We start from the raw sequence: 25,450 nt of genomic DNA on the forward strand, positions 1-25,450 counted from the left end.
GCCATGCCTAATTATAATAGTATGATGAAAATACAACTCTAACTTTCATTCCACCCACACCGTATATTCTCAATCTAAAAATAATAATTTTCTACAAAAGCACTATATATATATATATAACTAGTGTGACAATAAAATAATCATGTTACATAAATTAAATTAAGATAATAATTAATAATAATAGAAAATATATTTTGTATAGTATTATTTTTCTACTGTTGTATACATTTTAAGAATACCAACTTAATAAATGTTAAACAACAATGCATTATAATAAAATAATTAAAAGCAATATTCTTCATTTAATTTTTTAAACAATTAAAATAATCAAATATTTATACTAATATGAGAGATCAATCACATGAATCGAATGATGTTACAATGTTCTACATAAATTATGTTCATTGACAAAGAATGATATCTAAATGATTTTGCCCACAGTTCTTCTATCTTCCTCTATAAATTGAACTAATCTCTATTTGATTCAGTCTCCTTACACGGGCTTATAACGGTCACTTCCACACATGTCTAAACCACCTAAGACTCGATTTTATAATAAGAGTATTTTAGGAATTTTGACATATATTCTCAGGAATATAAATCATCAACTAAAGAAACTTTAAAGTCATTTTGATGAATTCTCAAATTTCAACCAAACATGTTTATTAAAATATTCGTGAATAACAATTTCGATAAAAGCATCCTTGAGAATGTGGTTCCCATGCATATAATTTGTTAGGTACTAGTGATAGAATACACCTAGAAGTGGTTGAATAGGTGCAGCGGAGCTCAAGTTACACTTTTTGGGTTTTTGCACACTTGCTGAAAAATACACAGTTAATCGATTAAACACTGTTCATAATCGATTAAACAAAGAAAAAAACAGAATGCATAAAATCTTGTTTAACATCTCTTTTGCACGGCAGGTTACGAGAAATCAGGCAATGATATAACATATATTTTTACACAAAATTAAACTAGTTATAGCATAGAACCAATATACAAATTATCATGTTATATCATGCAATATTACAACTTGAAATGTAAAAGAGAAAGGGATAGAAAAGATTGCACAATGATTTTATCCTGGTTCATTTTGTGGTCCACTGCAAAACTACATCCAAGCCTCTCCTTCTGATCTTGGGAGATTTTCTTCTTCACTATAAAACACAATGTATAGTTACATACATGCTTTCAATTACAAGACTCGAACGTTCATTTCTTGGAACCCAAAGAACTTCGTCACCCTTAGTTTGTCCTTTCCTAAAATCGCCTCCAAAGAAAACATTTCTTACCGCGATTCAGCCTCAGCCAAGGTATCGCTCTTTATCCCAAAACCTCCAAGTCTTTGTGAAGAAAACCTTACAATGCTTTGAGTTATGAATGAGTACTTAATACTCGGATTTTACAATAAAGATCAAAGACTAAAACCTAAGGAAGAACTCACAAGACTTCCTAGTCTAATATGAATGTACATGCATGAGGTTTCTGAAATTATGCAATCATTAAAAACTATCTATTTTCTTTCCAAGAAACGCAAGAATGATGCAAGAAAGTTTTTCAAAGAACATGTAATATGAATATGAAACTTAAAGTCTTAGCATGATCTAATCTTTCTCCTAATGCAACATGCAATATTTTCTCCTAGATATGATAGTGAGTAACTCGAAAATATGCAGAGAAAATGATATAAAAATGTATGGCTTTATGCCACATATGCTGAGATTTCAGTTTAAATAAAAAGGTGTCTAAAGTCCCAGTTAATTGATTAACGGGTTGTTGAACATAATTGTTTTCAGTTTTTCAGTTTTCTGTGAAAACTGTGATTCTGTTAATCGATTAACACTATTCATAATCGATTAAGTTAATGGATTAACAGAATTCATAATTCATTAAACAATTAAAATCAGCTTGTTAATGCTAAACTACCTATATGACATATGCTCATGCAATACATGATTTCCAAATATAATACATTTAATGCACAAAATTAATTATTCAAATGCATGAACCTATTTATCATATATTTCTAGATGATGTCTCATTTTAGTGGATTAATTACTTTATTAATTCTTGTGAGACTCACACCTAGGTTTACCTAACCTAGACTCAATATCTATGGCAAGCATCTTAGACTTCTAAAATGATAATAAAAAATTATAACCTAAGTCTAATAAGTCACCACTTGACTTAATATTTGTCTTCATCAAAACATAAATCAATCTCCAATGGTGCACTTCATTTTCATAATTTTATTCCTTATTGGTGCATATAAACATTGTACAATAAATAAATATATATATATATATATATATATATATATATATGTGTGTGTTTTTATTTATTTCAATGACGTATTAATTTCTATTTTCCATGTTTATGTTTATTTAATACTTTATTGTTTCACGTAAGTAATGTAAAAAGATAGCAATTCATCTAAATCAATATAATTATTATATTTTGTTCTTTTATGTAGAAGAGGGATTGTTAATATGTGAGTTGTCTAGCTAAATCTAAACACTAGTTAGTCTTGGAGAATGGTTGGAGCTTGAGCTTAGCTCAAAATTGGGTAGTTGTCTACCTCAGGCTGTCTAAAGTGGGTACATGAAAATGGATTCCAACATTCAAGTTAATGTACATAAGAGTATGTATAGAGGGAAAGTATATAGAATACTGTTGACTTTCCCTTATTGATGTTTCCACCTATTTCTACAATGAGTGGAGTGGATTGCACTCCTAGGGTAGGTGTCATCACTGTGAAAGTCATGACTTTATCATTTTAATATCTTATGAGACTCACAATGTTGTGATTTTGGGCTACCTTTGTCTTGTGGGCAATATGAACCTTTTTGGTGCCTAGGCAACATGTCCTTACCTTTAGCGCGAAGTAGGAATGACAAACAAACCTGTACCCGTGGGTATTCGCGGGTAAAACCCGTATGGACACGGGTACAGGTCACAAATGGATACCCGCAGGTTTATAAACGGGTTTTTAAAAATACTCGTAGTACATACGGGCAGTTATGGTATTATGGTACTCATACCTGCGGATACCTATTATTTATATTATTAATATATTATATTTAATTAAAATAAAAAATACATTATTCTAACAGTCATTACACTATGTACATTTTTTCTTTTTACTTTGTTTACATATTTTATTAAGTTTTGTGGTGAAACACCCTACAAATATTATTACATGTGTAGAAACACACATGTTTTACAAAGAAAAAATATATTTTTTGTTAAGGAAATGGGAACAAAAAATCACACAAATAGAAAACACCAATAAATTTAGCATTTTTACCAAATATTCAATCAAAAGGTACAAAAATAATTAAAAATTAAAAAATTCATTTACAATATAAGAAATACGCAGATACCCATAAATACCCGCACACGGGTACCTGTATAAGTACGGGCGGGTATGAGTAATGCTCTTCTATTTTGAAATGGGTACCGGGTAGCTACTACCCGTGCCCACCCGTACTCGTTGCCATCCCTAGCATGAAGGAAAGTTCTTCAATATAGCTGATGCGAATTGTCTTGTACCATTGTTATCATTCTTTCACTTAGCTGGGTCAATCACCTAGACATGATTGATAATCATATAGGTTAGCTCTTGCCCGCTTAGGCATGATTAACAATCATATAAACTAGATCTTGTATGTCTTGGTCTCTAACCTGGGATATAACATGCATATATTTTTACTGTGGAACACATAAATAGGAAGCAGTCTCTCTCTTTCCTTTTTATTGATGATTTGGTATATCTTATATTAAATTAGGAAGTTGCTTTTGTTTATTTTCCTTATTTCTTTCTTGGCACTCACTCTTTTATTTATTAGTTAAAATATATAAAATATAAAACCCTAAAAAATATATTTGAAAAACCACATATCCATTACAAGCAAGTAGTGTATATTCTTTTTTTTCCCTTTCTAGAGAAAAGCATTCTATTCCAAGTGAAAGTGAGAACACATCTTTTGTTATATTTACGAATTGTAATTGATCTGAAAATTAATTAATATATTTTTAAATTAAATATATATTTTTCAATCAATCATAATTCATGATATATGAAGTGATAAATATTACGAGAGAAAAGATATGGTGAGCAAAAAGTAGCATAAGTGAAAGCAAATAATGATGTAGATAATGATAATGGACTTGTGTTTGTATGGGCTCAATAGTTGGGCTCAATCACAGTTCTATCCAGCAACAGCAACAAACATAATAAACAACAAGACAAAAACCAAGGGTTTAACCAAGAAACAAAAACACACGTTGTTGTACACAGAGAAAGAAAGAGAGAGAAAAAAACAAGTGTTCTAAACTGGTTCCACTAATACTATGAATCATCATTTTCTTCAATCTCTCACTGGTACCATTCTTCTTCTTATTTATTAATCACATTACTACTTTTATTTATTTCAATTTCTCACATTCAATTGAACCCTTTTGCAGCCCAAATCCGTCGTGGGTCACTGATTAGGGTAGTGGGTCCTAGATACTACTCTGCTTCTGCTCCTTCAACTGACCAATATGCAAAGAGAAATTACGCCAACAATGTTTCTGAGTACAATACTGTATTGGGTTCTCTCACTGCTCAAAGAAGGTTTTTTTTTCTCTCTTTTTACATCACTATGTTTTACGTCATTTTTTACGCCTTTAAGATTGGAAAGTTATTGTTTTTACACCATTATTTACACCTGTAAGATTAACAAATTACATTAACATTGACCCTATATGGTGTTGTGTGAAATTAGTGTGAGAGTATAGGAGTTTTTAGTTTGAAAACTCTTTTTTTGAGTGTGGAATTTTAGGGAAGAGGGGTAGGAAGGGAAGAGAGAGAAGTGATTGATGATGTGAAGGGTAGAAAAAGATAGATATATAAGGTATAGATGAGAGTGTAAGAAAAAGTGGTAAGAGTATAAGAGTTTTTTAGTTTTTTGGTTGATATGAGACATGCCCATTTTTTAATGTGTGTTAAATTTTAATTTTTTATTTATTTTTGCTAGGTATTTCTTGCTGAGGGACGCGTATGATGATATGATGCTTGATGGGGTGAAACCTAGTCGTGACACTTTCCATTCGCTTGTTGCTGGGACCATGAAAGGCGCAAGAATGCAAGATGCATTTTACTTCGTTGATCAAATGAAAATCTTTGGTTTGGTTCCTGATGTATGTACTAGTACTAGTAGGTTGCATTATTGGTTTGGTTAATATGATGAGTTTACTTTTTGATGCACCATCATGGTAAATGTTTTTTACATTGTCAAACTATTGATCATCACCAATGTGACTTTAATTATTTATTACAAGAGTCAAATATTTTGAATGATGTGCCAATGTATTTGGTTGATAAAATAATATCTGTTTACACTTACAGCGAATAACAATTAACTCTTTATAGAGTCCTTATATAATTGGTTTTGGATGAAGTTATTGAGTTTTGCGGTCTAATGCTGAGAACAGACGACTCAGTTTTAGTTATTTTTGTTGATTAGTGGCAAACACCAATTTGGTTGCCTTGAAATTTGTTGTTGCTGCATATGATGTACATGTCTTAAAATAAAAAACTGGGAAAATAGTATATACCGGAATCATTTTAGTTCTATATCATAAGTGTGCTAAGTTAAACCCTGTTCTTTTTCCTGTCGCTTACTATTGTGATAGGCTGATAGCTTGTAGTGTGTGGATTATCTTGCATGATAATGAGTTATGCAGGTTCTTTTCTTCTTTACAATCTTTCCAATTCCTCCATGAGTTCGACTTTACTTTGGTTATTTTTGTTTCATGGCTTTACAAAAAAGAAATGTGAATTGAATTGGCTGAAATTAGAGGCAAGCAGTTCGTAATTTACAACGTAGTAGTAGTCTTGCTTTATGTACATTTGTGCATGAAAAGGTGATTAGGGTGTAATGGTGTATGCACTGCAGTGGCTGCTAGTATTTTAGAATCATCATTGAAATGTTCATGTGGGTCACATGCAGTAAACCAAGTGAAATTTGTAGAAATTTTATTTGTATAAACTTCCACTTTCCCGTTTTTATGTTTCCTAATCATTGACTTGTCTCATCAACGAATAGGTTAATTTATACAACTTTCTGATTTCAACTTGTGGGAAATGCAAGAACTCTGATCAAGCTGTTAAGGTACCTTTCACGTCTTCTCATAGACATGCTTTGAAAATTCTACTGAATAACTGCATTTGAAATGCTTATTACGTATAATATGTTTCCTTTTGAAATGAAGATATTGGAGGAGATGAAAAGCATGGAAGTGAAGCCAAATGTGCAAACCTTCATTTGCTTGCTACATGCTTTTGCAGCCCATGGACGCTTAGATCGAGTGTATGCTACTACTTCCTTTAATTGAAATTGCTTTTGCTATTCTCCCCTTAAGGATTCCAGTACTCCACTGCTTATTTTTTCCAATTTATAGTTTGGCATCATTTACGGCGTGTTTGTGAGTTTAGCAGGGAAGGAGAAGGATTAGACAAGATCTGTCCAAGCCTTCTCATTCCCTCCTAAACTAAACTCACAAACACACCCGTAATACCCAAGGTTTGGTCCTTTATTTTTTCACCCGTTCGGGTAGGTGTATTTCCTACTTGCAGTTGTTCTTTTTGTTACCCAAGTGCATATCAACATCATCAAGTGTCCTTTCAGGGTGGTTTGTTTAAGCTTTTGTAACTGGAATAATCATTTTTACAAAATTTTAGTGTTTTGTGTTATGTTATCTTTTTAAAAGAAAAAGACTTATGAGTAGATTTCGAACAATAGAGAATCTTTATAGGAAAGAGAATTTCATTTAAGGAGTTGGAGTTTTCTCTGAACGAAAATATCCTTATATCATTTCAAATGACAAATGTTATCCTTCATTTCTATCATAACAATATTTCTATAATCCTATACAAACAATAAAGTTATTTCTGCTTTTCATAAAAATCTGTAGAAAATTACCTTTTTGTGTTGCATGAAAATCACTTTCATTCAAAGTTTATCAAAACAAACTCTTCTATGTTCATTTGTTTGGAAAAATTAATTAATATCTAAATTTATTGTTCCAGGTATGCAGTTGTCCGTGATATGACTGCAGCTGGTCTGGGATTAGACAAGTTCTGTTATGCTGGACTTATAGTTGCACTCAAGAACAAAACACCCATTCCTGCCGATTTTGCTGCAAAAGTAGTTATCAAGTTTTTTTATTTACCATGCATTTATGCCATAGTTTTTCAGTGATTCTAAAACTTATTGTTCTGTGCAAAAAGGTTATTGAGTTTGTGGAGAGGTCAAAGATGTGGTCTTCAGTTGAAACCAACGGTGCCAATGCTGAGAATGTGATGATCGGTGTTTCAGACGAGGAGTTATACAACTTACCAACTGCGGAATATGTTCATAGGCGCGGAGCATTTTTGGTTAGGGCATTTGCTGCATATCATACCGCATTTTATGCTGCTGCAGATGTCAAGAATGTTGAGGTATGAACCATCATGTCTGTTGGCATTTCGGTGCTATTGTTAGATGATTCTTGCTATGCTTCTTATATTTTTTTTCTAATGCTATCTGTTGGTGTGTGACATGAAATCGTTCAACTATGGGACTTTATGTTGGATCAAATTATCAGTATAAATCTTTCAGAAATTGGTTGTTCATGATATTTGAGTCTGGATTGTCTGGAGTTTAAGTCAAATCATGGTTTCCATTTTCCTGGTTAACATTGTATCTTTCTCTTAGAACTGGACCAGTTTGAATAAGAGATATGGTGTTTCTGATATGAACATTGAATAGACGAATCTGAACGTCTTTGAGGAGTTTAAGCTAAGTCATGGTTTCCATTTTCCTGGTTTAGTATTGTATATTACCATAGTACATAGTCACCTTTTTTTAAATAAAACGGGGAACAATACATTATGGTTAAAGAAATTTGCGTTCAAGGTTAGAGTGGCATAAGGATAAGGAGCTTTTTTTATAGTTTACTTTCTGAATATCCGTAATGAATATTTATGAGGGCAAGATGGAATTGTGTGTATGCGTCTTCAGTTAGCTTGGTGTCTGTTTAGCCATTATTTGTATGCGTGTTTGCATGATTTTTCTGGTTTGTCAACGAGAAAGCGGCAATTTGCAGAACTTTCTATTTTGATTAGAATTAATATTTTCACAGCATCAATATATAAATTTGTTCATTATACTGGTGCATGCTCTGCAGATATTTATATTTCCAGGTGGGGAAAATAAAACATAAAAAGGGAACAATTCTGTTATGATGTTAAAATATATTTTTCTTCCAGTTCAGTTATTGATAAAGGGTAATCTAGTTTTTTTAATTGATTACTGCCTAACATTATCCATTTTCTTTTCCTATTCAAATTTGATTTTATTTTCACTTTGCATTTTTTGTGCCTACTATTTGTTGTTATTAGTATTTTAAAATTTGGATGGTGGTATCTGATCGTGCAGTTGACGGAAAAACTGTTGGAAGTGTTGAACAAGGATGGGAAAACTCCTGATGTCTATATTTTGATGCAAGTAATCAGGTAATAAATTATTGCTTATTCATTATTACCCGGCTCAAGCAGGATTCCCCCGGTTGGTGAAGGATACCTGTGGTTTAGGCCAAAAAATTATTAAGCTTTAAATATTCTGTATACTCGAAGACATGCACACTACCAAACTATAACTTTGCATTGATATGCAAATTAACCAAGGCATGTGATTGATTTTATGCTTAGATTTAAGTCCTAACTATATGAACCTGATTGGTTGGTTCTGTATTGCTTGCATTTGGTGCATTTCATCGTCTAGGTTTGTATGTGTCTTAGTGTTGTCAATGGTGTATGACGATGGCATCATGCCGATACCCCTTGATTGAGGATCCTCCACTTGCCACAACCATTGAATCTAACCAGTTCGAGGACACTCTTGTTAATAGACTATGAAATGCTTGTAAAGAGGCATACTTTTGTAACCGGCAAATTTGGTCAACTTCACCGTGGTGTTATGATTGATGATGTATGCAAACATAGTTGCGAATTACAATTTGAAACTTTTTTTCTCTAGACTAGATCCTTCTACCTTGCTGCTGTTTCATTCAACTCTATTAGTTTTCCAATTCCGTTATGGTAAAATGCAGGCTATCTCTGATTGCTATTATTGTGCAGGTGCTATTGTAATGCAGGAAATATTGATCGTGGTCTTCAAACTTTTGAGGAGTACTATAATTCCGGGAAACTTATTGCTGCCGAACTTTTTGTGGTGAGTTTGATCTTGTTCTGTTTCTCCAACTTTCGATGCCAAGGCGTCTAGTTGAATCCTTTATATTTGCTCAAACAACCTGGAGGAAATGAGTAATGTGGATAAGAACCTTTGTGGCATCTATATGGAATAAAATGCTTATTATTCTCCTTAATATCTTCCCATATAGCATATGATGTTCAACCTCCAATCATAGTACACGTGCTTTAAAGTTTGTTTTTTGTATTTTCCGACAAGAATTTTAAATTTTGCTGCTATAGTCTTACTATATTTGCCTTGTTGAACTATGCTGCTGTTTTTGAAATGCTAATTTTGTTACAATTTGTATAAAATGCAACGCATACTGAATTATATGAACCAAAATGTCTGCAGACACTAGCAGAGGGTGCAATGGTTGGATACAGTGAAAAAGGAATGCAAATTGCTCAAGATATATTGGTAATTTATCATAGCTTTATTGTCAATTTCACTGCATTGTTATATATTATGTCTGTTTAAAAACTTCAATGTTCCGATGTATAAATGTAGGTAAGAATGAACGAAAGGAGATTTTTCTTGAATAACAAAATGGGAAGTGATCTCTTGCTTTTAGCTGCTCGTGAAAAGGTATGCAGATTCTTCAGTTATATCCTCTCGTTACGTGCTTGATACAAGATCGATTTTATTCCCTTCCTCGCGTTTACCTGTCTGTATTTTGATGTTGTATCTTAAATGGCAGACCGGTGGTTATACTACTGCGAACTACATATGGGACTTGATGCAAGCTCGTAATATTACCCCTTCATTCCCTGCTGTAGAAGCATATTACCGGGGCTTAAAAGTGAGTTATTCACCTTTGCCATGCCGACTTTTTTTGTGCCTTGAAATATTATTTGATAATTTGTATACTATTTGTTGTTAGTCATGAAAAGCTGTACAAGAGGTTGCAAATTCTCTCATATCATCAATTGAGGATAACAATTAGATGAGTTTAAGTTTTATCCATCGTTGGTATTTAACCTTTTTTTATACTATGGTCCAATCTTGTTATTTGCTATGAGTTTGAATTATGATTTTATCATCATTATCAAACTCTTCTAGTAGTGTTGCATATACATGATTAGGTGATGGGGTAGTTAAACTAACCATGGATTTTATTATCATTATCAAACTCTTCGAACACTAACTGTTTCGGCATTGTTTTGGTATTGCAGGATCGTGAGATACCTGAAGATGATCCAAGACTTCTATTGGTTACCCGAACTTACGACAACCTCCGCGGTAGATTGGGGAATAGGATTAACTACAATGCATAGAAATGATTTATGCTTAATAGGTAGAAGCTTCGTACACTGGACCGCCCTTTTATTTATTGTCACGAATTCTGTTAGCTATTGATGGATTTTGCTATTGCGAAGACGGAAGATAATCCATACGCTGCCAGTATTATTTATTTGATTCATGAATGAGTTGGTATGGGGATTCTATGGATTCACGCATACACTGTTTTAAATTGTGGTTGCGGTGTGCTTACCGCAATTGTAGAATATTTTGGGAAAATGTGGCTGCAATTGCAGCCACGATGTCGTTGCAGAGACTTCCTGAAATCGCAATATTGTTTGCACAATTGTGGTTGTGGAGTGCAATTTTGTTTTGATGTTGAGGAAGTTGACCTTAACCTCTTCCATGCAAACTTTTCCCCACCATTTGGTTCAATCCTCACATATTTGTGATGTATGGTTCCTTTGCTCTAGAGTATTAATATTAAGTACACGAAGTTGCATTGCATTGTAATAATATATATACAGAAATTTACTCTTTTGCTTTGATGTTTGTCATATTGATAAGATACATTTGGTGTAGATACCTTAAACTTGTAGTTATTAGTTAATTGCTGAGACAATTAAGAAAAATAAAAACCATGCTTTGGTCATTATTGAGCTCTATACATGAATGGTTGACTTTCTTTGGCATAATCATGTACACTTTATTCATCAAACATAACTTTAAAATGTCCAAATTTTGGAACCAACTTGTGAAATTAGGGATGGCAAAAAAACTTGTCTCGTGGGTATCTGTGGAAATACCTGCAACTGGTACCCGCAATAATAGCTTATGGGCGGGAGCGGGTTTTGTGATACTTACCCGTGGGTACTTGCAAATTTATATATTTAGTTTTTAGTTAAATTTATATATATATTTGTTATTATTTTAAGATTATATATCATATACTTTATTATTATTTTATAGTAAATTACACATATTTGAGTATGATTATAAATATTATATTATTCACGTGACAATTTACATATTGATTATTATAAATTATAAAAATATATAATTAAAATAAAAAAACTCGTTGGGTATCCGTAAATACCCGTTACCCACACGGGTACCTGTAAATATTGTGAGTTTAGGCATGCGAAACACTAGGCGCGCTCGCCCACGCCCTTTGTCATCCCCATGTGAAATGTACTTGTGATAGAATAAGGAAGATTGATAGAATAAGGAAATAGACCAAAACATCCTATTACCAAAGTATATGTTAGGTGCCAATGTGGCATTTAGGAGAGAAACAACTCACTTTTGAAAAAGTAGTTAGGATAGGAAGTGTTAAAAGGAGGGAAAGGGTTATAAGAGGAAGTTAGTCTTTTGGTAAGAAGTAAGTGGTTAACTGATTTCTGGAAATCAGTTAGAGAAGTTACTCTTTTCCATTTCTAACTTGTAATCTTTACACACAATCAATAAAAGCACTGGATTTAGGGTTCCTAATCCCTTTAATTTTATTCAATTTGTGTGTGTTATTCCTAAATTCTTTCTATATTCACTACCAATACTAACATTGGTATCAGAGTACCGTTTTTGGTGCCCTGGAAAAAATCCACACTTCAATTAGTGTTGCATATGAAGACAAGAAGCATGGCGAGATTTGCTGAGGATTGGGAGCAAGAAAGAGAAGAGATGCGAATTCGATTAGAATTCGTGGAACCATTGGCAAAGATACATGAAGAACAAATCGCGAAATTGGTGGCTAAGGTTGACCAAACTCGCAATCCAAAAAGTCTTTTTTCACGAAGGAATAGGAAGTACAGGAGGAAAAAGCGAAGAATTAGAGCGAAATGAGGAATGAAGGAAATTAGAGATTCCAATCTTTGCTGGAGAAGATGTTTTTGGTTGGACACATGGATTGGAATGATATTTCTCGCTGAAAGATGTGAGTGAATGGGAGAAAATGCAAGCCACAATTATGGCCTTAGAAGAAAAAGCTCTGAGTTGGTACCATTGGTGGGAGAAGTGTAATCCTAATCCAAATTGTGAAGGATTTAAGATAGTTGTGGTGAGAAGGTTTCAACCTTTAATTATCCAAAATCCTTTCGAATAGTTACTCTCTCTCAAACAAAAAGGAGCAGTGGAGGAGTACATTGAAGATTTTGAGAAGTATATGGGAGCATTGAGGTCAATAGACCAAGAATTTGTGAGGGGTATATTTTTGAATGGTCTTAAAGAAGAACTGCAATGTGAGGTAAAGCTTTATGAGTTGCATTCCCTTTCTGAAATTATTCAAAAAGTGTTGTTGATTGAGCAGAATAATATGATACTTAGTAAGAAGAATAATTATACATACAATTTTAGACCTCAAGGAAGTTATAGGCATAGCCCTCATACTAAGACTGTCACAGTAGAGTCCAAAGCTAATATGGACAAGGGTGGAGAAAGTTCCATTACTAATGAAGTTAGTAGGGGAAATAACTTGAGTCAAGGAGGAGAGGGAATCAAAACTAGAGGATGAGAGTATAAGCAACTGACCAATGTTGAACTCAGGGAAAAGAGGGAGAAAAGCTTGTGTTTTAGATGTGATGAGCCTAATAACAAGGACCATAGATGCAAGAACAGACAGTTTAGGATGATCCTATTAGAAGAAGATGAGGAGGAGGAGTTAGAGGGCCAAGAAGACATCATACAATCTTTCAAGTCCTTACATTTATCTTTGTGTTCAATATCAAGATTTACAACTGCCAAATCATGGAAGGTAGAAGGAGTTGTCAAGGGTGAGACATTGATCATTTTGATAGATTGTGGAGCATCCCACAAATTCATAGCCACTGAGTTACTAGAGAAGCTGAATTTGACAATAGTGGACACTCCTCCTTATTGTGTGGAAGTAGGGGATGGTCACAAGGTGAAATGTAGAGGGAAGTGTGCTAAGCTGAGGTTTCAAATGCAATAATCTTATGACTTCTATTTGTTCACATTGAAAATAGTTGATATGGTCTTAGGTTTGGATTGGTTAGCAGGGTTGGGAGAAATCAAGGTGGATTTTGGCAAGCTAGAACTTCAGGCCAAGAAAGGGGATGAACTAATTGCCATATAAGAGAATACACATTTAGCCAGGACCAAACTCATATATGAAGCATTGATGCAAATACTAAAGGAGGGAGGGGAAGGGTTGTTAATTCAGTGTCGAATGAATTCCTGCAATCTACAGACTCGGGTGGTTCCAACTACTTCTATTTTGAATCTATTGGTAGAATTTGAGGACTTGTTCTTAGAACCTAAAGGCCTACCTCCAACCAGGAAGTAAGACCATGTTATACACTTGATAGAAGGAGCTTCAACTCCAAATCTCAGACCCTACAGGTATCCTCATTACCAAAAAACTGAAAGAGAAAGGTTAGTATGGGAGATGTTGGAGGTTGGGGTAATCAGGCATAACATTAGCCCATATTCCATTCCTATTATTCTGGTGAATAAAAAAAACGGGGGTTGGAGATTTTGTATTGATTATCGTGCCTTGAATAAAGTGATCATACTCAACAAGTTTCATATTCCAATTATAGAGGAATTACTGGATGAGATTGGAGGAGCCACCACTTTTACTAAGTTAGATTTAAAGGCAGGTTACCATTAAATCATGATGAAAGAATCTGACGTTGATAAAACAGCCTTTAGAAAACATGAAGGGCACTATGAATTTATGGTCATGCCTTTTGGGCTGACCAATGCCCCTTCCACATTCCAAGCCCTTATGAATGAGGTACTTGGGACCATTTCTAAGGAAATTTGCCTTAGTCTTCTTTAATGATATTTTGGTCTATAACTACACTACAAAAGCTCATGAGGGTCATCTAAGGGAAGTCTTGGAATGTTGAGAAAGAACTCACTGAAGGTCAATAAGAAGAAGTGTAGTTTTGCTCAAAACAGTTTGGAATACTTAGGCCACATCATATTTGATTCTGGGGTTGCAGAAGACAAAGCCAAGGTTGAAACAATGGCTTCTTGGCCTATTCCTAAGGATTTAAAAGGATTGATGGGATTCCTTGGACTTACAGGTTACTATAGGAGGTTTATAAAAGGATATGACAAAATAGTCAAACCCTCAACTGAGTTACTTAAAAATGATAGTTTTGTGTGGAATGAGACTGTTGTTTTGGCTTTTCAAACTCTTAAGGATGCTATGGTCAACCTACCTCTGTTAGTAGTACCCAATTTTTCTAAGACATTTATTGTTGAGACTTATGCATTTAGTAAAGGTTTGGGAGCAGTGTTGATGCAAGAAGGAAGGTCATTGGCTTTTTGGAGTAGGAGTCTTTCGAGCATGGCTCAATTTAAATCAGTGTATGAAAGGGAGTTAATGGTTCTAGTCCAAGCAGTTCATAAATGGAAACACTATTTGATGGGAAGGCATTTTGTGATTAGAACTGATCAAAGGAGTTTAAAGTTTCTCACGGACCAAATGCTTTTTAATAAGGAACAGTTTAAATGAGCAGTCAAGTTGATTGGATTAGACTTTGAGATTCAATATAAACCTGGGAAGGAGAACACAGTGGTTGATGCTCTCTCTAGAAAGGTCATGTATGATGTTGTTTCAGTAGTGAATATGACAGATGATGAAGAGTGGTTTCAAGAGATTTAGTAGGATCCTAAGTGGAAGAAGATAATTCAAGATTTAGTTTGTGATCCTAATTCTCACCTAGGGTTCCAATTCCAAGCTCGCAGATTTTTGTATAAAGGCAGATTGGTACTACCTAAAGATTCTAACAAGCTATCTTTTATCTTAGTCGAGCATCATGACATCATTTTTAGAGGGCATTCTGGATTTTTCAGGACTTACAAAAAGGTGTCCAGTTTCTTTTATTGGGAAGGAATGAGGAAGTAGGTGAAGTCGTATGTTGAAGCTTGTGATGTGTGTCAAAGACAAAAGTATCACCTTAACACCAGGGGCCCTCTTACAACCTCTGTCAATACCAACTCGGGTATGGCAAGACATTTCAATGAATTTTATCACAGGATTGCTTAAATCTAAGGGAAAGGATACCATCTTTGTCATAATGGACATGTATAAACACACTATCAATAACATTGGGACTAAAAAGTTTTTTTTCTTGAATTTCATAAGATAGTTCAACACCAAGAGCAACCACAATGGTTTTTCTTAATGGAATAAGAACATTTTTATTATATTTTTCACTGTGTCATTCTTATTTTCTACATTTTGTTGTTAAATAAGAATTGTTCTTAGCCAATGGAAAGTGAGGAGAAAGATAGATTTTGTTGGAAAAATATAGATGTTGTGGGACCCACATAAGAATAAATATAATGTTTGCTATTGTGGGAAAAAAAATATGTTGTTCTTATTTTATGGTAAATTCTAATAAATTATAAAATAATATATAAAACATAAATAAGAATGAAGATTTTATTTGTGATCCTCTAATATGTTTAATGAATTTGCAAAACTTGAGATATCACTATTGAAAAAACAAATTGTCCAACAAATCATATCGAAACCTATAACAACAATAAAGCTTTAAAGTCCCATTAGGTATAATTGGTTACAAGGTAGAATGATATCGTGATACTTTATTACATAATTATATGGATTTATTCCAAATTAAATGATTAATATCATTGATATTTGAGTATTGTAATAATTTATTCAATATATGGGTAGAAACTTTGGTAGGTTTTAAAATTTGCTAATAAAAAAACATCATTGAGAGTAGATGTTCAAAGTGGATTGTTACAAAGATTACCTATTGTTGTCCTAGGCTTCATGATTGGGAAAGTAGGGTTTTGTTTTTGTATAAATGGTCGCAAGGAGGTTGTAATTAGTTTTTGACATTTAGCTTTCTAATTGTGTCAAAGTAAGAACCCTTTCATTAGCCTTAAATAACATAAATATTTGTTATTTTAGATTTCTAATGGTCAATTTATAATATTTTAGGGGTGTGTAAATTTCTTGAAAATTTCTTATATGATAAAGTAATAAATAAAGTAGTCAAGCAAGATGTTAGTCTATGATGTAAAAGCCCGTTAGATCTTTAAAATGATCAAAATATCAAAAGTTTAATTTTTGGGAGGAACATTTGTTAGAATAGGGAATCATACATCCCAAAATGAATTAGTTGCTTACCTGATGTGAGAAGATACATTTAGTAATTCCAAACAAATAAGGAATTACTATTACCATTATAATAATGTTTAAGAAGCCTAAAATAATATTCTTAATTAGAATTCTTTGGTTTTTGGATTCTTTAGACATATATTGTCCTTAGCAAAATCCATATTTTAAATACTTTTTATCACAACTAGCATTTTGATTGGCATTTGCATGCTTATCAACCGTCGTTATTTTAGATTTAATAATGTTACTATTATTAATTAATACTTAATTAAAAGTTATATAGATAAATATTATATTTTAAAAATGATAAGACCACTTAGTGTACAAGGTTTTTATTGTGAGCATATTTTTTATTCCGCAAAGTGTAACTTCATGTGTTACTTAATATGATTAAAAGTTTAATACAAGGACCATAAATGATTATGGTAGGGAGCAGACTTGTAAGTGAAATTTAAAAAAATTTAAAATTATATAAAAAAGATATAATATAAAATTTAAATTATTAATAAGAACAAAATACTCCATCTAAATACTGATTCTCGTTATTAATAACTATTATTTTTAAAGCATATTAATTTTTCTATATTAAAGGGATAAATATTATATATTTAAAATAAAAATATAATAAAATTTAGATTTTTAAATCTATGCACTTTCTTGTAAAGTTTTTTATATCATCAGCACATTATCTAATATTAATAGTCAATCATGGTTAATATGTGAATAATAAATAATTTGTCGACAATATAAAAAATACTTACATTGTTAAATATATACATATCAAATCCTAAAATTTAATGTTATTCTGAACTGATTTTTACCATGGAGTTTAAAAGAGCAGGAACAAATTAAAAATAGATTTGCACAAAAACCCTAGATTTGCACAAATTGAAAAAGATATTATTGTTCCGCATAAACCCAAACCCCTCACATTACTCACACAAACCCTAACATGAAATCCAAAAAATTGAACTCCAAATCTCAGCAACAACAAGAAGAAGAGGGTCCTGAATATATGCCAGTAAAGAAGAAAACAGAGAAGAATAAGAAGGTCATGAAAGTTTTGGAGGAAGAAGAAGAAGAAGAAGCTGAGTTAATTGATTCTGAGGAAGACTCAGTTATTGATTCAGCAACCACAACCTCAATTCCAGAATCAAAACCCAACATTGAGAGTAAAAAATCGAAATTGAATAAGAAACGATTATTGAAGGAGGCAGAGAAAGCTGATAAACGTGGTGTCTGTTATTTAAGTCGAATTCCTCCTCATATGGATCATGTTAATCTTCGCCAAATTCTCTCACAATATGCTGATATTCAAAGGATTTTTCTTGCTCCTAAAGGTAGCTTCAAATTTACACCATTTATGATATAACATTATAATATTGTTCGGTTCGATCCATATAACTGACCCTACCTGGTGGGATTAAGGCGTTGTTATTGTTTAATCTACTGTGTTACTTTTATTTCTGTGGAACAAAAATCTAATGTCCGAAATCTTGTCTCAAATCTTATGTCCCGAATCTTGTCCCAATATGCTGATACTGTGTTACATTTAGCTCTGAGGATAATGAATGTAATTTTTTTCCGTTTAAACTGAACATCCCTGATAAGCATGAATCTCTGTTTGATGGTGTGAATGATTTGCTGAATGGCCAATGAAAGCACCCTCCTTCCTCTCTATAAAAAAATATGGCAAAAAAGCACACATATTCAACAGTTATGGATTCCTTAATTTTGATCTTACTTCTTATACTTATCGTGTTTCTTCACATAACATCAACACTTTCCCTTGGTTTGTTGCTTTGTTATGTGATCATGGTTCACTTTCACTTGGTTTGTTACCATTAGATTTGTTCATCTAGAGGTTTGATTGTTCGTATTGTCAAATGCTTGTTTTTTGTTTAAAGTATGGTGATTTGGACAAAGTTTTATGTTGTTTGTGGACTGCCTAACACAACCTTCTTCACATTTTATCCGGATTTAGGACTGACTATGTATAGCATCTAGTGCAGTTCATTTGGCTATCAATGAACATAATGTATGATACAACTTTGTGATGTTGTTTGATCCATGTAGCCGACCCCATCTAGTGGGATAAAGGCTTGATAGATGTTTGTTTATTTATTAAACGCTTGAAATATCTAATTTTTGGTTCTCGGAAGTTCAGTTGCTTCTGTTAAGTACCAATGTGGTTGATAGAACATGTACTAATAATGACCAAAAACAAAGAATTAAACTCCATAAGAACAGACAAAAATAGAAGGAAGTTAGTGCTAGGGGCTAATGTCACCAAATCTTGTTAACAAAAATCTTATGTCCCAAATCTTGTCTCATACACTTTCCCGCTCCAATGAAAAATAACATGTCAATTAAAAATTTTAAACCTTATTATTATTATTATTGCTTCATTATCATTGGCGCGAGCCAACCTATGGAACAGGATTTGGAACAACACATCTATGTTCATTTCTATGTTAGTATTGATTGGAGAATTTGATTTCAATGTGCCAGATTCTTCTGCTCAACTACCTTCTAAGCCCTCACGCCGATCCCAAAATACTGCCTTTACAGAAGGGTATTTATTTATTCTTTTGTCATTGGAATTGGATATCTGAGATAAGTTTTGTTAAATTGGTTATTGATTTTGGCTTACTAGGATATCAATGTGTTTTTCTTTGTGATTGTGTAGATGGGTTGAGTTCACCAATAAAAGTGTTGCTAAGAGGGTTGCCAATATGTTAAATGGTGAACAGATGGGTATGTGTTTCAATCAACCAGTTGTTTCTCTTCATTCTTTAGTCTTGTAATGAAAATCTTAACGCTTTTTTGATCATATTGAAGTAGAGTAATTCTTATCGTTTTATTTGCCAACTTTGTCTGTTATAATTCAGTTTTCACGTTTTTGCTTGTATTGTTCATGTTCAGGGGGGAAGAAGAGATCATCGTTCCACTATGACCTTTGGAATATTAAATACTTAAGTAAGTTCAAGTGGGATGATCTTACTGATGAACTAGGTAAGTGTTTTATGTTCAGTATCTGGTTCTTATTTAGTGGAGCTTAAGCAATGTATGCTATAGCAATATGCTTTTGTTGCAGCCTTCAAAAAAGCTGTTCGGGATCAAAAATTAGCTTTAGAACTTTCTGCTGCCAGGAGAGAGAGGGACTTCTATATGTCCAGAGTTGATCAGTCACGTGCTTTGAATGCTATAGAGGAGCGACTAAAGAAGGTACACTATATTTAAGTTTTCTCATGAATTTAAAAGTAAACTAAGTTACTATTGCCATTATTGCATTGTTTTGGAGGTTTGCACTTCATGCATTTAATATGACAAGAAACCATATATTGGTTAAGAATTCTTGTGACTTGAAAGAGGTGGGTCTATTTTATCACTGTTATTAAGTTACAGTGCAACAGATGTTATCAATTTAATTTTAACAAGTGAGTTTGTCAAACTACATTTTCTATTTGTGAGACTTCGGATGCAACCAAAAATTAATAATGAGAAATGTTGATAAACTAAATAAATCCATTTTTTAGAACAATAATGTTAATGCTTTTGGAACCTGCTACAACTTTTAGATGCTGGTTCAAATCTTGCAAGCCATTGGTGGTTTAGTACTAGAATTTTTTTTACATTCCCGGGAATCTCACTTGTGAATGTGAGACTCCTGTGTTAGGTAGAAGTTTTGTAAAAAATGCCGGTCAAAATGAAAATAACATACAGGAATTTTAAAATGTGAAGGTGAGAATGTTGGATTCTCACCTCTTTAGATGGGAATGTTAATTTTTGGTGTAAAATGATTTTGTATCCTTCTCCTTCATCTCTCTTATTGTTTTTTTAGTCAATGGTAATTTTTAACAGTAAATCACATTCATAGGAATGTTTCATATCCAACCAAATATGAGCCAAACATGGGAATGCAACTTACCGGGCTTTACGTCCCCAGTAGTCACATTCCTGGGATGTGCTAAAAAAGCATTCCTTATACCAAACAGCAGAAATCACCAGAGTACGTGGTTAGCTCAGAACTGGCATCAGGATTTAATATTTTGAGTTCTACGCTTTATTTTGCAGACTAAAATGCTTCTTGGTGATGTTTGATGCTAATATGTTCAAAACATCTTTCCGGAAATGCTAACCATCTAAAAAAATAAAGAATCCTTTATTTAGTGATGGAATTATCTAATAGACATTAAACTATAATTTACAGTGACTGCATTTTGATGGATTGCAATTTATATCACAAGTTTAAAATTCAACTCTGATTCTAGAATCCCAGCAGAAAATGATATTGCTGAGTTCAGAATACAAATTCCGGTCACATCAGTCTGTATAAAACCAATGCTTTTGCATTTGTGAATTGTTTTGCAGTTTCTAGCTACTCATAGGTGATTATCCTGTTTTTTTACAATAGTAGAAAAGAACATAAAGTACAGTTGTTGATATTCAGTAAATCTCACATTTTCAAAATCCACAGAAAATGTGTTTCTGCAATTTTATTCCGCAGCCCACTGGCTGTGGTGAATCATTTTTTCTTGTATGATGATGGAAACCAAAGGTTTGAAATTTTTTATTGAATTCAGAAAAGATAGAACTGTAAGAAAATTACACCAAAAAATGGCTAACTCCCTACCCCAGAGCTATGCTCCTCAGAAAAATATCTGCCTTGAGCTAGAAGCAGAAAGGAATAAGAGACGAATCGTCATGCCCCCTTGGCTCACTCTTCCTACACAACTAATCTCACTCTCCCCTATTGTTGTATCAACATGCAAAATTGAAATGCACAACAGAAACTAATTATATATTGGAGAATGCTAACAATGGCCCTTATGACATGTTTAACGAACTGAAAAGTGTTGTTTTGTATTGGAAATGATGTGTTTAACCTATCAAGAACTATTGAACTTAGTTTTTAACACTAACTCATTCCTTTTGTATTCCTTAACAAAGTGCCCTTAGGACACTGATTAGCAAGACACTCATATTTTGTTCTCTTAATGTAAATACTCTTAGGCTTCTTAGGCCGATCTCTGGGCTGCTACAAACTGGTCTCTTATCATATAATCGATCCTTTCCTGAACTATTAACTCTTCAAAACTAGGGTGGACTGGCAAACTGTGGTTATGCTCAATGTGTTGTGTTCTATAATAGAAGAGTTATTTTTTCCTACAGGCCACAAATTTGTAAATTATCATGCACTTGTTTGTGTAAGGTTTCAGGGCCAAGGCCGAAAGGGGTGAAAACAAAACAAGAAAGAAAGTGTTTGATCTGAATTCTGTTGAATTGGTTATCTGAATTATGGTTACACAGTGCTCTCTAGATTTATAGTACATCACACTTATTTACAACATAATTGTAACCAGTTAACTACTAACTTCTATTCTAACTAACTCAATTCCCTCTTCATCTCCTCTTCCTACCAGTTCTTGGTTATGTGGTGGTCTTTTGCATATGTTTTTCTCGAATTATTATATAATTTGCTTTTCAAATATGGTAATAAAAAAAGTCACTTTATGATTGCATTCAGATTTTTTGTGTTATCTGTAGTTTTCAATGCATATTATGTATATATTGAGGAGTTCATACTGATAGAATTTCATGTGGCTTCCACAGAAGCAGAAGGTTGATCAAAATACAGTACAAATGAAAAAAGTGGTTCGCCATTTCCCTCAGACAAAGCCAATAGCTGCTAATGCTAAAGAAAGTAAACCTGCAGTCTCTGATGATTTACTGGATGCAGTAAGTATCAGTTTTGTTTTTATTAGAGCTGATAATTCCTTTTTCTTTCATGCCATTTTGTTGTGTCTTGACATAACGGTAAAGTTGTTTGCCTTGTGACCTGGAGGTCATAAGTTCAAATCATGGAAATCGCTTCTTCGCTTGTGAGGGTAAGGTTGCATATATCTACTCTTCCCAAACCCCACTAGGTGGTAGTCCTGTGAACTGGGCTGTCGATTTTTGTTGTGCTTTTTATTTTCTCCCTTTTTCTATTATTCTCATGCAAATAGGTCATAACTTCATATTGGAAATCATTAGTTTTAATTGAAGGTTTTCTACTATGCCCCTTACAGGTATTTGGTGGTTCATAATCCATGCATACCTTCAATATCAGGAGCCAAAAATTTAGCAAGCTAATGTCAAGCATGTGTTGCAGTTTTCTGTGTTCAACCACCTTAGTAAGGGTGGTGATGCTTTTCTGTATGAAGTGTTTATTGATTTATGATTATTTATTTAGAAGATATTGTTCATGTTGATCTAGGTTTTGAAAATGAAAATTAAAGTTATCTGGCTACCTGACAAATGAGGTTAAGGGGAATTGAAATGCCTAGATTTGGCAAGATTTTGTTTGTAATGAGTTTTTCCTTCCAGTGCTCTAAAATGTCCAATTTTGAATTGTGGACTCCAAATACATTGTCTAGATTTTTTTAGTACTACCAAGGGTATCTTTTCATCTTTTGGGCAATGAACTAATCTATTTTTGGGTTTGTGGCTATTATGCGGTATGAATTAATAAAATACATTAATACATGAGGAAAATGTCATTTGATCACATGAAAGATTTGATGTTCAGCAACTTGGACTAAATATTTGAAACAGCAACTAGACATTGTCTCTGAAACCAATGTTGCATGCATCGGGAATGCATGTGCAATATGTTGCATATGGAATGCCAAAATGGGCTGTAATTTTGTATACTCAAATTGTACACAAGTTTTTTTATTCCGCACCGGTTTAGCCCAAACCCTATACAAGTCACAAATGGACAATGACATATTTTAGAAACAGTTTTTTCAATGTGTCGTATATATGTGCAAGTATGATTATTGTGGTACATGCACGTATCCATGATATAAATAATTATATTACTATCCCTCATTAAATATAACATATATATGCCCTCTTAAATTACTAATTTCTCCATTCTCCCTAACATCTTCATGTCTATGAACGTTTCAAACAACACCAGCAAGAAAACTCTCTGCATGTACCTTGTTTTTCATGTTCCTTTGAGAATTCATTTGTAATAATGCACTTTGGCTGCTACAAGTTGTTGATTCAGAGGGAATACTTTGAGTTACATAGTGAGCTTTGTAGTTCATAGTTTCTTGAGCTATTTGTTGGAGTTCATGTATTCTGTAGCAGCCAGCTTTGTTGAAAGTTGAAACCTCTTGGGGTGTTCACTTCCCCTTCATTGAATTACTTATTAGCTCTAGAAACACCAATTTCTCAATGGTGATGATGACTCTTTTTATTGATCACAAGGGGATTAAGTTTTTGGCCTTGATTCTCACCAAGCCACCCCATGGAACAAAAGCACACAATGTTTATCTACCTCCTATCTTTAGATCGAATTGGATTTGGTTAGACAATATATGTTTGATAAAGAATGATTGTCTTTTTTAGCAAGGTATGAACGTGTTGTTAAATATTCAATATCATTCTACAAAATCTACTTGGATTTAATATGTACATACTGACAGTGTAAATGTTTTTACACTGTCAGTAAATTATCCACCATTGATGATGATGTGTTGACAGTGTAAAAAACTTTACACTATCAGTGCACATATTTTAAAATCAATCTACTTTCATTCAAGTAACGAATTTTAACTAAACAATTTTTATTTATTTTGTTTAATTGAAAGCCTCTTAGGGCTAATAAGTTGCCACAAGTAGACATTATATTTTGTTTAATATAGAAAACTTGTATCTACAAAAACCTGTGAAAACTCTGCAAGCAAGTACCCTTATGGTATGAATAGGTACGAGTAATGCTGTAAAATCCGAGTCGGACGTCTAAGTGAAAAAAATTCCGTATAAGATTTAACCGGTTTAAATGGTTAGACTGTCTGGTTAGATATGGTGATTTCATATATAATTAATAGTTATCAATAAATATATAATTATATATAAATGCAGAATTTATATAATTAATAATTATATTAAAATAACACCTCTCAATATTTTTTGGATCGGAGTTAAACAAAAGATTAGGATAGTGTTTAATTCTTTTTTAATTTTAAGTAAACTGTTCAGTTTACTTTTCAAGTTATTCTGCTTTAACTGGATTTAACACAGTTGTATCAGAATTTTCCTAATTTAAAATAATCCAACTCTCATTCAATTGAGACCGCAAACTAGAGTTATGTTCAAATTAGATTAGTGGTCGAACCACCTAATACAGTCTGATTCTCATAACAAGTGCAAGTAATGTTTCGGTTTGCAAAATCGGTAACAACTAATGTTCGGTAAAGTTATATGTGTTTCACTTCAATTACCTTGGTTTACAAAACGTTTACAAAATTTAAAAAAAAAAGCTAGAATGGGCCGGGTAGGGTATAACACAGAACATCGCAGAGAAGAGCATAGCATGACACAATCTGTGTGCCGTGGAATCTTAAAAAAACATGATGTTTGGGAATGATGCAAAGCTTTCACATATCCCTATGTTGAAACTTGAAACCGTAACAGAAAACTTTAACCACATCATAATGCAACATCAAAAATTGTTATGTTATCATAAGTATTATTTAAATCTAGACCCCAACCCCTTGAAACAATTATCGCACCATTGGTTTCTTGGATTTGATAAAGACAAGAAGAACCTAACATGTAGGAAATGTAGTATAATGTAATTTTATCAAAGTAGCATTTTAATAATGATGATTGATATCATTTTGAATTATCCATAGTTTTCTTATTTATAATTTTGCATTATCATAAAAACATAAATGAGAACTTTGATATTTACACAATAGTTTTCATGACAATCATGTCTATAGTGTACAACTTATTTAAA

General features: G+C 33.0%; 2 protein-coding genes across 3 annotated transcripts; both read left to right on the forward strand.

Moving 5' to 3' along the window:
• Nucleotides 4,270–11,069, forward strand: LOC109347428 (pentatricopeptide repeat-containing protein At4g35850, mitochondrial). The gene is made up of 13 exons (XM_019587277.1): nucleotides 4,270–4,387; nucleotides 4,471–4,621; nucleotides 5,025–5,187; nucleotides 6,096–6,161; nucleotides 6,262–6,359; nucleotides 7,079–7,196; nucleotides 7,280–7,489; nucleotides 8,469–8,545; nucleotides 9,170–9,263; nucleotides 9,636–9,701; nucleotides 9,792–9,869; nucleotides 9,982–10,083; nucleotides 10,457–11,069. The coding sequence occupies exons 1-13, from the start codon at nucleotides 4,357–4,359 to the stop codon at nucleotides 10,556–10,558; spliced, it is 1,356 nt and encodes a 451-aa protein (XP_019442822.1). The 5' UTR covers nucleotides 4,270–4,356; the 3' UTR covers nucleotides 10,559–11,069.
• LOC109347429 (pre-rRNA-processing protein ESF2) lies at nucleotides 17,541–23,043 on the forward strand. 2 transcript variants are annotated; one of them, XM_019587279.1, is made up of 8 exons: nucleotides 17,541–17,987; nucleotides 19,159–19,222; nucleotides 19,337–19,404; nucleotides 19,573–19,662; nucleotides 19,745–19,875; nucleotides 22,264–22,389; nucleotides 22,722–22,788; nucleotides 22,843–23,043. In XM_019587279.1, exons 1-7 carry the CDS (start codon nucleotides 17,600–17,602, stop codon nucleotides 22,737–22,739), a joined length of 885 nt encoding a protein of 294 aa, XP_019442824.1. In that variant the 5' UTR covers nucleotides 17,541–17,599; the 3' UTR covers nucleotides 22,740–22,788; nucleotides 22,843–23,043. The 2 variants fall into 2 exon arrangements, with proteins under 2 accessions (XP_019442824.1, XP_019442823.1); XM_019587278.1 differs by having other exon boundaries at nucleotides 22,722–23,043.

Source organism: Lupinus angustifolius, chromosome LG05, assembly GCF_001865875.1.
Source record: "Lupinus angustifolius cultivar Tanjil chromosome LG05, LupAngTanjil_v1.0, whole genome shotgun sequence".
Classification (NCBI taxonomy): domain Eukaryota; kingdom Viridiplantae; phylum Streptophyta; class Magnoliopsida; order Fabales; family Fabaceae; genus Lupinus; species Lupinus angustifolius.

What these genes read in the sequence shown, in the direction of transcription:
- LOC109347428 (XM_019587277.1), top strand. Translation starts at nt 4,357, where the DNA reads ATGAATCATCATTTTCTTCAATCTCTCACTG. An exon ending in TCTCTCACTGCTCAAAGAAG is followed by an intron (nt 4,622 to 5,024) that starts GTTTTTTTTTCT and finishes TATTTTTGCTAG; the next exon opens with GTATTTCTTGCTGAGGGACG. An exon ending in CATATTACCGGGGCTTAAAA is followed by an intron (nt 10,084 to 10,456) that starts GTGAGTTATTCA and finishes TTGGTATTGCAG; the next exon opens with GATCGTGAGATACCTGAAGA.
- LOC109347429 (XM_019587278.1), top strand. Translation starts at nt 17,600, where the DNA reads ATGAAATCCAAAAAATTGAACTCCAAATCTCAGCAACAACAAGAAGAA. An exon ending in GATTTTTCTTGCTCCTAAAG is followed by an intron (nt 17,988 to 19,158) that starts GTAGCTTCAAAT and finishes TCAATGTGCCAG; the next exon opens with ATTCTTCTGCTCAACTACCT. An exon ending in TGATCTTACTGATGAACTAG is followed by an intron (nt 19,663 to 19,744) that starts GTAAGTGTTTTA and finishes CTTTTGTTGCAG; the next exon opens with CCTTCAAAAAAGCTGTTCGG.